The 14,238-nt window shown below is 39.2% G+C and overlaps 1 protein-coding gene across 4 annotated transcripts in view; it reads right to left on the bottom strand.

Moving 5' to 3' along the window:
• Nucleotides 1–14,238, bottom strand: part of REV3L (REV3 like, DNA directed polymerase zeta catalytic subunit) — a 123,479-nt gene that overhangs the window by 2,287 nt on the left and 106,954 nt on the right. For all 4 annotated transcript variants that reach the window (XM_074580932.1, XM_074580931.1, XM_074580934.1 and 1 more), the window contains 9 exons: nucleotides 11,957–12,201; nucleotides 10,842–10,950; nucleotides 9,765–9,971; nucleotides 8,975–9,084; nucleotides 7,829–7,943; nucleotides 5,915–6,052; nucleotides 4,854–5,044; nucleotides 3,694–3,940; nucleotides 1,313–1,522 (listed from right to left, as the gene is read on the bottom strand). In XM_074580932.1, coding sequence (XP_074437033.1) covers nucleotides 1,313–1,522; nucleotides 3,694–3,940; nucleotides 4,854–5,044; nucleotides 5,915–6,052; nucleotides 7,829–7,943; nucleotides 8,975–9,084; nucleotides 9,765–9,971; nucleotides 10,842–10,950; nucleotides 11,957–12,201 — 1,572 coding nt within the window. The remainder of the gene's footprint in view (nucleotides 1–1,312; nucleotides 1,523–3,693; nucleotides 3,941–4,853; nucleotides 5,045–5,914; nucleotides 6,053–7,828; nucleotides 7,944–8,974; nucleotides 9,085–9,764; nucleotides 9,972–10,841; nucleotides 10,951–11,956; nucleotides 12,202–14,238) is intronic.

The raw sequence follows: 14,238 nt of genomic DNA, 5'->3' as shown, positions 1-14,238 counted from the left end.
CCAAACTAAGTGGTACTCGAGACACTGAACAACAAAGTTCAGCTCGTGTAGAGAGGACAAGTCTACGGCCTGAATCTATGGCAGGTAATTTTTAAGTGTGTTTTAAAATAATGTACGATTCAGTGTTATATCAGTTTTCTGCTGGCTCTGGCATGCTTGTAATCTTGGAGGGCCAAGAATTAAAGCTGTGAAGGATATATACATCTTCGTGTTAAAGTAAGACAGATGCTTTTAAAGAGAGGTTGCCTCATCGAGCACTGACGAGAAGGGGATCCCAGGCCTTCCTGGCCTGGTGCAGGGACAAGAGAACGGTCTCATCAAACCCACTCATCCCCCCCTGGGGCTGCACCGATCTGCCAAGTTCTGATTTATTCCAGAACAAAAGCAACGTAAAAGGTTCAGAGTATCACGGGAAAACTGCAGAACACGCATCACCTTCCTTTACTGCCATTTCCAATGCAGATCAGAGCAAATATTACAAAATACAGCAAGAAATAGAAGTCCACACCTTACTAATGCAAAATCTATGAATAGTGAATTATAATGGTTTTCTAGCAACAGAGCCCCACGGGAGCCTATCAAATCAATGCCGAGACTACAGGAACATTTATATCCCTGCAATTCAGACAAGTCTTTAAAATGATTCACATGCTAGTGCTAAAAATAAATTTTAACAAAAATACGTATTAATTATAAAATACGAAAGTATGAAAATCAGGTGAGGATATGCATACGTTTCTGCAAGGGTTGGCGTTCTGCTTTGCTGTAATATATTCCTGAGCACAGTCAGGTACCCTCATAATTGATTTCTAGCTCAAAGGAAAGAAAACCAGCTTGGAAAATTCCTATTGAGAGGAAAAGTAACAAGAAAGCCCCTAAGCTAAACCACATCCACATTATACATATGAAAAAAAAATAATAAAATTTTCTGGGACAAACGTTTTTGTTACGAGAACATCGTCAGTTATTTTAATCCAAAAAAAGGATTAAAATATTTTTACAACTCTCCATCCCTGTCATTATAAAAAGGCACCTACAAACCATGTAAAATACTCTCAAAAAAAGAAGAGGAAAAGGAGAAAAGCATCTTCTGTTCTGATCCCCCCCCTTTGCCTTCAGTTTTATGCGAAGCTTAGGAGAGAAGCAGCCGCTATGCCACCTGCAACAGCGATGGGGAAAGCAAACAAGCTGTGACGCGCTTAACACCAGGCTTGTGCTTCCCGTTTCTGTTGCGGGTATTCAGTAACGTGCTGCTTTGAAATTTCAGCCCCTGCCTTTGCCTGACACACATCTGACAATGCTTTAATCGTACCTTGACCAGCTGTTCCTGCTTACGCTCCAGCTCTCGGATTTCTTGGTTGAGAATCACTGCCACATGCTGTGGCTGGCTCCTGCATTTATTACAGATCCCGTACTGGGTCAGTTCATCACACACGGGACAGTGTAAGGTCGTGAAATACTGGGAGATTGTGCCTTTGCGTCCTTCCAGCTCACTGCGGGCAGTCGAGGAAGCTTTTTGAATCTGTTAAAAAAAATAATTAAGAGGTAATGAACTTTCAAGAGAGCAGCTCACCTTATTCCTAGATTACATATTATTTCAAAAAGGAGTATGAAAGTGCAACATGGCCTGCAAGGCGTGGGTTCATACACAAATTATTAAGATGGATTGCATCACTCCGAAGAGCATCGCACTTGCCCTAAAGTGATACACTGAACAGAGCCCACCCACACCTATTTCACAGGGGATATCACTTGGAAAAGAGAAAGACTAACCAAAGAAATCCTCAGTCACATGCTAAATTCCTGAGCTCATCTCAAACTCTGCCTCCTGTGGTTGTCGCTCTGTAGGTGCCGATCTACTTCACATCCAAACGTGCCCTGGCCACAGCCCCAGTGGCTGCCTTCGGGATCCCGCCTCCCCTCGAGTTTCTGTGCTGGTCCGGTTCCGGCCACAGAGCTGCCACCCTCCTTTGGTCCGTGGCTCCAGCTCACGCTCCAATTTCCCTGGATAAAGCTCCACCATGGCCCCCTCGCCCAGGGAAGCTTGTTTTCTGCACTCACTCCTGGTGCTGCATGACTTAGGCTTCACGATATCCTTCAGTCTCCTGCTTCAAACACACAGCTGTTCTGCTGCCTGTGACCTCCTTGGCTCTCTCTGGCCTTGCAGAAAGTCAGGGCTCCTTTCACCTTTTTAGACCAGCTTATTAGAGATAGTTAAGGTGAGAGTGCCACAGGTAGAGAAAAGAAGCAGAATTGAAGTAAATCAAGGCTATCTATAAACTTGACAGCGGGAAACACGATGTATTACTATGCTGCTGAAGTCTACACTAAGCACAGGAACCAAACTAGACAAAGACACCATCTTTCACTGTCCCTTTTTGTCAGGGGACTCACTAACTAAAATCCAGCTATATAACATTTCTTTTCCTGCATGTCAATGATTTCTTTAGCTTTTAGGAAAGTCAGTTTAAAATTTCTGGTGATACTGATTTTTTAAAAAGCGTTCCTGCTGCTTGGGCATTACCACCTTTTCTATAAAGAAGAAAGATCTTCAGAACATCTTGGAAAAACAGGAGCTCCAAAATCTACCATAAAGAGATTTAAAAGGTGGTGAGGCAAAATAGATGCATATACAAGTATTTTTAATAAATATACAATTACAGCAAAATAAGACACCAAGGTGTGTGGAGTGGTCGACATGCTGGAGGGAAGGCATGCCATTGAGAGGGACCAGGACAGGCTCGAGAGGTGGGCCTGTGCGAACCCGGGGCAATCCCAAGCACACATACAGCCTGGGTGGAGAAGGACTTTGGGGTGTTGGTGGATGAGAAGCTCAACATGATACAGCAATGTGTGCTCACAGCCCAGAAAGCCAACCGCATCCTGGGCTGCATCAAAAGCATGGCCAGCAGGTCGAGGGAGGTGATTCTGCCCCTCTACTCCACTCTCATGAGACCCCACCTGGAGTACTGCGCCCAGCTCTGGTGTCCCAAACATAAGAAGGACATGGACCTGTTGGAACGGGTCCAGAGGACGGCCACACAGATGATGAGAGGGCTGGAGCACCTCTGCTATGAGGACAGGCTGAGAGAGTTGGGGTTGTTCAGCCTGGAGAAGAGAAGGCTCCAGGGAGACCTTATAGCGGCCTTCCAGTACCTAAAGGGGGCCTACAGGAGAGATGGGGAGGGACTCTTTATCAGGGAGTGTAGTGATAGGACAAGGGGTAACAGTTTTAAACTGAAAGAGGGGAGAATAGATTAGCGATTGGGAAGAAATTCTTTACTGTGAGGGTGGTGAGGCACTGGAACAGGTTGCCCAGGGAGGCTGTGGATGCCCCATCCCTAGAAGTGTTCAAGGGGTGGGGTTGGAATGAGATGATCTTTAAGGTCGCTTCCAACCCAAACCATTCTATGATTCCATGATAAGAGGACAGAAAATAGGAAAAGGACAATGTGATCAACCCTGTACAGAAGGGTTGGCAGGAAAAATTGATTCACTAGGCAAAAAAAAGGAAAAAAAAAAATCACACGGAAAACCTAAAAATCAAATCTGCTTGTTTGGGCATCAAACACTGCCTTGTAAAATAAATAACCTTTGCTGTTACCTCATATAAACCTCACGCCATTAAAAGGCATGATAAAAACAAACACCGTACGGATGCACTGCGTTTGTCATCTGTTTTCAAACACTCACCCGTGGCAACTCATGGTACCAGCTGAAGACGTCTATGCCAATAAGTGAGAACACCCTAGCCAGCGGTGGCAGAATTTGTTTGGTAATATAGTATGTAGCATTCAGCCGCAGGTTGGGATCCTGCAGGACTTCAACGGGCCGCCTCACCAGCTGTATCAGGGGCAGTCCGGGCATGCCGCACACGATGACGTAGGGCACTCGCTCCCCAACCCGTGGTTCAGAGCGACGGTCATAGGCAAGCATTCTCCTGTGTAAAAATAGGCTTTATAATGCATCCAGAGACAAATTCATAGTTATTTCGTTTACTTGTAAACTTCCCCATCTGATTATATTAGCAGCTCTCCAGACGACTGAAGTTAGTGTCTATTATGAAGCACAGGACCAAGTTGTTTCATTTTTAATTTGTCTCATGATCAGACCCAAATTTTAGAACTTGGAACATGAGCCCTAAAGATATGCCCTCTTTCAGGTCATTTGGATTTGCATGCAGGTTGCTTTCTAGCTACCCCTTCCTTAAAGAAGTACTTTAATAAAGAGCAGGCAGGGTACAAAAAAGAGCTCAAGTACCTACAAAACAAAGGACAATTCAATTTGAAGCAGGTATCAATCCAGGACTTGAATTTTATTTTATTTAAAAAGCACAGCTTAATTTAAAGACCTTTTATATTAACAAAGGTGGCAAAACGTGCCAGCTTGCCAGCTCACATTATCCATTACTGATAAACAGTATCAACAGGATGAAATATTAACTTTAAGTAAGGCACCTTTTAAAAAATGAAAAATTATGCCTGGTAATGTATTTCACAGCACTGAGAGACATCACTATTACAATTTTTAACATATCTAATATCCATGAGTGATGGGCAATCTTGGAGAGTCAAGCACTTGTACGAAAACCAAAGCACAAGTAACAGCAGAGAACACACCGTTACAGTGTCCTGACAAGAGACTTTACTCTTGAACAGGTATGGCTCTTTCCAGGACTACGAAATGGCTTTCTAGGACTATCTGATGGCTGATCGCTCTTCACACACAGAAGAAAGTCAGAGCCAACTGCTGCAACAATATCTGAAGGAGGTATCTCACCGCTACCCGTAACTTGGCAGTACAAAGGTCAAGAGAAAAAAATATCTATGATTAGCACTTCTTAATCTCATTACCTGGTGATTTCCAGGGCTGGTACACAGGATCCCGGTCTGTAAGCTGAGCTCCCTCTGTACTCTTTTGCAAAGATGAAGTCTTGCATGCTGGCTTTTCCTTCCAGTAACTTCATGCATTGATTCTGAACGTACTGTTTGATCTGACTTATGTCCCGTGTTTCAAATAGCAGCTTGATAGAACGCTCAAGTATCTTTACAACCAAAGGAGAAAGGTCAGAAAAACACATACGCTTAACTAAAACGTACTTAATTACAAATAATTCAGTAAATGATATGGAAATATTAATACACTGCTTAGAAAAAGTATCAGTTGTGAACTAGAATGTTAATATGACGACAGCTTGTGTTCTCTTCCACTCAAAGACATTCATAAACACATTACTGGACAACTTCTTCCTCAGTTTGACACACCTGTCATGACATTATCCATACTCTGGCACTAACACTGTTTCAACAATTACAGATGTTTTCCAGAGTATGAGAAAAGTTGTTTTTTTGTCATCTAAAATATTTTGCCATTAATTTCTGCATGATTGACTTGATTAAGAACAAAAGGCTGTTCTTTTTAACCCCCCAATACACAGCTCAAAATAAACAGGCAAGGAAGTTTATTTTAAATTAATTCTTAGCTAAACTAGATTTCTGTAAGTGAGCTATTTAGCAGACACATCAGTCTGCCTCACTAATCTTGGAGTGATGCTTTGGTCTTCTAGAGACTTTACATGGGGCTGAGGGCTTTTTACGGGGTTTTTAGGGGCTGAAAGATAGTAGTTAACACGGAAAGTGCAAGTCCTTGTAATGCTGTGCAAGATCTTCAATTTATCTTTCAAATGGCTCATACCAGAAAAACAGACAAAGTCTCAGACAACTCACAAGGACTAGAAACTCTGAGAAAGGACAAATATACAATGAAACAACAGAATCATAGAATCATAGGGTTGGAAGGGACCTCTGGAGATCATCTAGTCCAACCCCCCCGCCAGAGCAGGGTCACCCAGAGCAGGTTGCACAGGAACGGAATATTATGATTTCATTCAGAAAGAAATGGATGAGCATGTTACCTTGGAAACAGCAGGACAGGAGTCCCTTCGGACTGTCTCTATGCCTTTTGCATCAAATACTGGGTCCTTCTGGTCCAGTGTTTCATACATGTAGCCCACGTACCTCTTTTTAGTCTGCAGGACACATGGCAAGTAGACCTGGAATGTTTAGAAAGAAGATAGCCCAATGTAGCGTGTGTTGGGAAAATAAGGTGGCTCTGAACAAAGAGAGCTTCCACTTTGCTTTGTGGGTTATTTTTTTTTGTTTTGTTTTGTTTTAAATCATTAAAACCAATAAACTAGACCAAAGAACTTTTAAAGGATGGCTGAGGAAGATGGGATTCCGTTCTTAAATCACTTTATATTTCATCTAGCTGTAGAGGCTAAGCAACCTGAAGCTCAGATGAAAAGTGACACACAGTACAATTTGTTTCAAGTACGCTTACTTTTCTGGGTTGCATCTATCAGCATTTTTAATGTAACTATATTATCTCTTTCTTAAAAAGACAACAATTTCATTTTAAACATCAGAGAAGAAAACTTTCCCAGCAAAAGCAGTAGCTTTGAACTTTCTGTTTTCAAACTTCATCTAATTATGAGGTGCCTAAAATCAGTTAGTATCTTGATTTGGGGAAAGCATGCTTCTTAAATGCCTGTGCTTGGAGAACAATTTCCTCATGAATGGATTTTTAGGGTTATGGTCTCTTTTGCTTGCTTTCTCCAACCTATTTCATTCTTGATTGTGTCAGTATTCCTTGTCCAGTTTTAAAAGAAAGAACAAGCAACAGTTCCTGTTGTCCAGTATTATTATTATTATCCTAGTATTACTAGGATAGCATCTTCTTGTATCTCATGGAAGAGGGAGCAGCAAGTTTAGATTGCCTCAGGCTGAACAAGGTCCTGCATGTAGGTGTCCCACTTCTTGAACAGATGCTCCAGCTTTGATGCACTTTCCTCTGCCTGTGCTAGGAAGCTACCTTAGGAGGGTACTCAATATTTTGACCCACAGGTGAATAAGGGCACGTGAAGTGAAGCACTCTGACATCTTCTCAAGTATGTCCTTGCACCTCATATTTTTTTCAGGTTAATTACTCCTTCAGCTTAATGACACAGGATTGCCTCAAAGTGGGAAGGGTTCCTGTACATTAGTCAACAGAGGAAAGTTGCCATGCCTTCCACGGGTATCCTGACTTTTCTTGGTAATATTTTTCTACTGTATTTTCCATGAAAAATGGCAATTGGCTTACAAATTCTGATTGAACCCCTTGAGACAGGTATGTACTTGGAAAATATCTAGAGCACCTGAACTGATTGCTAATGACTTTCTAATGATAAACTTCCACCAAAATTACTGTCACATTGCCTTGCTCTTCTATAAAAGGCTTATTGTCATTAATACTTCTTCCAAAAGCCTACTGAATGGATTTTTGTAATTTTTCATTTTATATGTATCACATAGACATATCGTGAAGTATGCTAAAGCTGCCTGAAGAATAAATATCAGGCTTGCAATTAATGCCCTGGAAGCATTTCAAGGGATGGTGTACATTTTCTCTTCCAAGTTGCACACATTGGTTTGATTGTATGTATATAATAAAAAACTGAGGGAGACATTTCCAAAAATTGACGAGACAGGAATTTCAAATTGCCTGGTGCTGCCAGCGCAACAGGCCACCAAGCATCCTGATGTGAAAGTACGACTATTTCTTTTTGTTGTTCATGCTGCAGCGCTCCTCTGACAAGGTCCCTGAGGCATTGAGGAGCTTGCAATATACCTGCAGAAACAGTACAGCACACGACTGTTGTATATCCTTATGCTATGTCAGCATCCTTACGCTAGCGTCCAGAAAAATCTTTTATCTTCACTATATATTTTTTTTAAAGGATAACAATGTTTTCACCCAACACACTCGAAGCAAAGTATTTTCCTTTTACCTTTTCAAACTTCAGTTTAACAGGTTTGGGGTTTGTTGCTGTTACAGCTTCAGCAATTTCTTGACCAATCTTAAAAGATTGCTCCTTTGTGGCTCCTTTCAAGAGTACAAACATGCTACAAGAAATCAGACATAGGAAATAAGCACAAATCTGTTGAACATAGTTCCTGAAATTTATAAGCTATAGTGTCCTGGTGGCAAAGCAGAGATGTTGTTACCAATTCTCTTCCCTTCCTTCAGCTAGAAAAGTCAAAAACCTGAGAAACTTCAGTGTTCAGTATGAGATCAGGAGTGCCAAAGGCATGATGAGTGCTGTGACGCTCCGCTGAGGCAGGGAACGTGACAGCTCCCAGGCACTGCAAAACTTCCCAGGAGAGAACTGTTTTTTCCCCAGTATGGGCAGCAACAGAATTTTATTTCCTTTGTCCTTTTTTTTTTTTTTGTGAAGCTACTAAGAATTTAGTATCTTTGAAATGTCAAATCTTTCATCAAAACTGGCTGAAATCAGTCATTGGATTCGCAAGTTGTTAAGGAAGGACAGCCAGACAAGCTTTGCTTCCCATGGCTGAGAAATCATCCAAGTCTAGCACCAGAGAGGGATGTGCCTACAGCATGACTATTATTTAGATGAAAGATTGACTGAGAAAGGGGAGATATTTATATGATCTATTTCAGACAGTGTAATCATATCTTTGTATGCTTTGGTGGCTGCTTCTGAATTGTATCCACTTTTGAAGCTTAAAATAGTGCCTTCCTCTAAGTATCGATGTGCAATGCCTGCTATATTATAAATATTCGATTTTCCAAAATAAAAATGGCATCAGGAACAGGCACAAAAATACTCATTTGATAAATAAGACTTATATTCATTCACACATAAAAAAATATGTTTCCCCCCCGCTTCTGTTCCACATAATTGTCAAAAGAAAGGAAACCCTCAAAGTCCTTTTTAATAGTCCTAGAAGAAACTCCAAGAAAATAAATATAATTTACTTTGTATATTCTGCATGACAGTAAGCAACATCCCAAAGAGGGTCCACATACTCTTTTCACTATCATAAATTCTCCTTGTTGAGACAAAAGAAAAATATATCTGTGAAGAACTACTATGATTTTAAAACATTGTAAGAAGTAAACCGTTAATTACCTGTCAGTGTCACCATACACAACATGAGCACCCCATTTTTTTGTATCGTTCACCAGTTTTATAGCACGCTCCAATGTTTCTCTGGCTTTGTGGACAATGCTGTCCCCAACCTGCAAAGTCAAAGATAAATTGAAAATCTTTATTCTACTGCTAAATTCAATACTATCTCTTGGTAAATAGTCTAATCTTGCTTGATCTGTTTATGAAAATTACTACATTGAGACAATATATGTTAGTTCACGGTTTAAATGCATATAATAAATAAAAAGGTTGCTTACGTTGCCACAGAATAGCCATAATTAAAGAAAGAGCAATCAAAAATTATTAAAAATTAAAATAAAGGAAAACATGCTCTAAACTTCTTTAGGCCTATTAAAAGTGTAAGGAGCCAGACAAGATTGCTTAAGGTCATTTTCTCTAGTGTTTGGATTCTGCTGATCCTCCTTTTATGAAAACTATGAAACACCTACAACATTTTATTTTATTTCCACTATTAGAACTGTAATCCAATCTGCCTTTGGAGAGAGTTCTACAGAAATGCCAACTCCAAATGCTCTTTAATGGGAAGAAAAAAAATAGGACCTTTTTTTTTAAATCACAAATTTTTAAATCACTTTTTTTAGATCACAAATAAATCTCAAGTTTCTGATTTTCAGTACTACAAATAAAACCAGCTTTTATGAAAGTATTTAGATTAAATGTTTCAAATAATAACACTGTGTTATCTGACTATATGTTATTAATAGTGTCTTTTCCACAGTTTTTCTTCATTTTTTTCTGCAACCCTTACCTCAACGCATGGCATTCTTCCAGAAAAATTAGCAGCAGTATAACCAAATGTAAAATTAGCTATATATTTAAGACCCAACTGACGAGCTTCAAGCATTCGAGTTACAGCCTTGTCATGCTTATAAGACTTCATTGACTGTTTCACCATTATCCTAGTCTTCAGGATTTCTTCTAGCATTCTTGGCAGCACACCCTTTCTTACTGAAGGCTGTCATAAAGAGAACAAAGGAAAAAATTATGTTAAAAACCCCAACCTAAACAGTTAGGAGTAAAAGCAAAACCCAGAACTGTTAGATAATCACTGTTAAAAAGACAAATTAATTAGCAAGATGCCCTAGGCACCTATGGTTTGGCTCTTCCCACAAACATTACAAGCAACCTAGAATACAGACACAGCTCTTAAGGGCAGGGTAAATAGCTTTTTGTTCTTTGTTTTCATCAGACCTGCTAATGCAATATTTAGATAACCTTGTTAACTAAAACAGGACTTATATTTAACTGTTAATTCTCAAAATGTTAAATGCTAAAGGAATATTATCTTTAGAAATTCTGCAAGTATTCTTTATTTAAAGTTTTTGTTTTAATTCAGTATATGTATGCTGGTGATTGGCTAATTATTTGTAAGAGCTCCAGGCCATATTTATTAATTCATTACAAATCATTCATCAGTACACACAACAAAAAATGAGAACAACAGAAAGCAAGTCAGGGAGTTTCATCTCCCAAACCATGACTCTTCTAGGAAAGCATTCTGCCATACAGACAGGAGAAGAATCAAGTGTTACACGCAGATAATTACTCTTTGATCTCCAAACTGCACAAGTAAACTACAGTTTAATTATAGATGAAATAAGCCTTCAGTATAAATGAAAGCACAAAGATGACATTTTATTTCCTGAACTGCCAGAAGTTCAGCACTCTGACAAATGTCAAAAATCATTGGGAAATGAGAGACTGAACCTCCCCCCTTCTGTCTACTCTTAATGCAGCAAAATATAAACTACAATATCAATTTGATCTTAAGCTAGTCAGCCAACAGGAAGTGAAAATGCCTGTCACAGAGCACTAATATCATTACCTTGACAAAAGCTACTCCACTGGGTGACACTGTGATATCATGCCTAATCTGGTAAAGTAAGTCAGGAGGTACTCTGAGAGATGTACAGCCAAACTTGAATGCATCATATCTAATAAAGAGAAAAATTAAATATGAAGATAATTCATTCATTTACAGCCTGAACAAGCAAAAGCATCAACTCACATTAAAATGTTAATAATGCCAGTAAGGATAGAATCACAATTATAACCTCAGGTATATACAAACATACTATAATTTAAAATTTCTTAGCTACATGCAAAAGTCTTTAAGAATAAAGCAGTAATAAATGGTGAAATTCCAACACATGCATAATTTATCAATTCTGTTCTGTATTAATGTATTATTTCCAAATGCTGAGTTAGTGGAGGCATGTACTCATACCGTAGTCCCCTGTGGGAACCACGCATGTTTACCAGGGATCACATTGCATGTGTTTTCTTTCTACAGAATTTCAAATCAGAAACTTGAAAACCTGACGGTGACACCTAGCAATTGTCGCATGCATCCTCCCGTTCTTCCAAATATTGTTTTATAGAGGTAACTATAATGTGCGATGAGATATTTTTTTCCAATTAACAGAATTACTGTTAAGCTCAACAAGAGATGCTACACAGAATAACTCATTGTATCTTTTAATTTTGAATAGGTAAGACCAGAGTGAACTACAACTGTTAAAAGAGAACAACAATTTATTAACATACAATGGAATAATACTATCCAGGTTTTGAAAATAGGTAGTGCATTTATATAACATTTTAACTTATTCTGAAGAAATATTAAAAACTAGCATCACCACAATAATGGAACAGGTGTACACATGTGCATACAGGGTTTTTTTTTTTTTTAACAGAACAGAGTATAATTCTGTATTTAATTAAAAATACATATTGATGTCTATACATATGTGTCTGTGTCCGTATACACACACGCACACCCACACGGTAGATCTTTATCATCTCTATTGTTTAACAGAAAATGGTGCTATTTATACAAGCCCCTTGTCACCAATGACAACCAAGGGTTCTCACAACCTCAGAAAAGATGCTAAACTCTCTACAGAATCAAAGTTTGTGTGAAAAAAAATAACAACTTACTTTCCTAAGTTTTCGACATGTCCCAGGCAGGTTGAAAAACAGTAGTTGTATGCTATCACAATGGAAGGATATAATGACTGGAAATCTAATACAAGAACAGCATTGCTGTAGAAGCGGGATTCTGGCTCCATTATTAAGGGAACACATTGCAGGGCTTTCATTTGAGCTCGCTGCTGGACACTGGGTGTCACAGGAATATAATTCATTGGCTTTGCAACACGCAGCATCATAGACTCCACACGATACTGCAAAACAGTTTGGATATAACTGTTATAATTATAATTGCAAAAATGCAGAATAAACATGAGTAAACATCCATCTCAGGTTAAAAAAATAAACATGCAACAGGCTGCAACAATATATGGCCATGCTACACTCAGTGAACGAGCATTTGCTAAACTATTTTTGTTAGACCCGCAGAACAGTGAAGAAAAAGTGTAATACGCAGTCGATGACCATTTTCCATAGGAATCTGAACGGCAATATTATTTCAACATTTGGGAAAACAGAGGAATGACGTGTGAGTTGTATAAGTTGATAATTGTGCCTCCAAGCTTTTGACCATGACAAGTAACGTACTTGGCAGCAAGAGAACCAAGGGAAGAATCTAAGTCAGCCCATTTCAAAAGTCTGCCGCTTTGCACCAGGTATCATGCTTTCTCCCCAGTGATGCCATAAGTAGTACAGGAACCATAGAGTAACATAAAGCTTAAGAACTTCCAGCTGCTTCAGGACATCACAAAATGTCTTATGTGGAGGTAGCAACATGAGAAAAACCCAGCCCTATTAATTTATGGACTATTCAATGCTTTAATAAGGCTTTAAAAGCACTAGTAGCCAGGTATTCACTGTGTCTATTCACAATAAAAAACAAAATACCTGAAAATTACATACATGGGTGGCAAATCCCAAAATATCAAAGAACAATCCTATATAATCCTAAAATCCTGTGCTTTGTAAACAACTAAATCACTATTCAAAAGCCCTCTGCCTGACACACTACATATTCAGTCATGGTACTGAAAGGGTTAGGTATAATTTCTTTAACTTTGATGTTATAAATGAACTTACAGAACTAATAGCTTTAACAAGACCCTGCCACCTTACAAATGGGTTGGGGTTTGAAAGTGTAGTTTTGCAGCAGCATATGCCCTGCACTAATTGTGTGCTAATTTGTATCCAGTGATGAGCTCAGATGTGCAATGAGGTGGCCAGGGACTGGATCTGGCAAGAGTTAGGTTTTTTTGCTAGTTTTCAGCAAGTTCTTCAATCGTATGACTAATAATCCGATTGCCTATGACCATCTCCTGTTAGTCTGCTATGGAATATTCAAGATAGCTTAATAAAATTAAAAAAAAAAAATCACCTTTAAAAATGGTCTTGTAAAACTTAATAAGAGATACAAAAATATGGAAAAAGTAACTTAAAATATCAGAAATCTGTTCCATTTTAACAGCTTTTTCAGCTAAGGAGAAAAGAAATATCTTCATATAAGGTAGTGATGATTCTTCTGAGTGACAAAAAATTATTTGAGGTGATTGGGAATTGTTGCAATTGCCACTTCTGTGATCTAGAAAGTTTCAAAGGAAACAAAACATACGTGCACAGAAGGAAAGAGAAAAGAACAGTCAGGACAGAAAATGTGGCATGTTTCTGTTGCTCACTCCCACTCACAGCCATTTGAGAAAATGACAGGCAGAACAGTCTTTGCGGGCTGCAATCATGACAGTTTAAGCATATCTACGTTGGCAGCAAGCCAGTCCCACCCTCCCTGTCCCTGTCTGTGCATTTCTCTTCCCTTGCTCCAACGGCAGTACTTTTCTGATAACATGGTAAACCAGATCAGGGAGATAAACTGGCAAATTATCTATTGAATGCCACCATGGTTCTGTCACCAGTGCCCACCCACTTTGTCCCCCAAACATAGGGCGAGTACCTATGTTCACAAAACCGAGCGTACCTATGTTGAGTACCTATGTTCACAAAACTGACCAACAAGAACCTGCACTGGGTCAAGAGATGACACAGGCAACTGCAGTCAAAGGGAAAAAAAAGGTGGCAACATTTTTAAATTGGGTTGAATCATTAAGGAAACGCAGCTTCAGACATTCCTGTTTCTGTCTGGCTTAAGACGATGCTGGTCTGCCCAGGACATTAGTTTTTAAGTTGTCTTTTTGTACACAGAAATTGGCAAAGTAATCAATCCTGGTCAGCTCAGCTAAATGTCTATTAAAACAGGAAGCAGAAAGATGGTAGGAAAGAATAATTATGTTCGGAAAGAA

Source organism: Larus michahellis, chromosome 3, assembly GCF_964199755.1.
Source record: "Larus michahellis chromosome 3, bLarMic1.1, whole genome shotgun sequence".
NCBI lineage: Eukaryota > Metazoa > Chordata > Aves > Charadriiformes > Laridae > Larus > Larus michahellis.
This window is presented reverse-complemented; position numbering and strand designations above follow the sequence as displayed.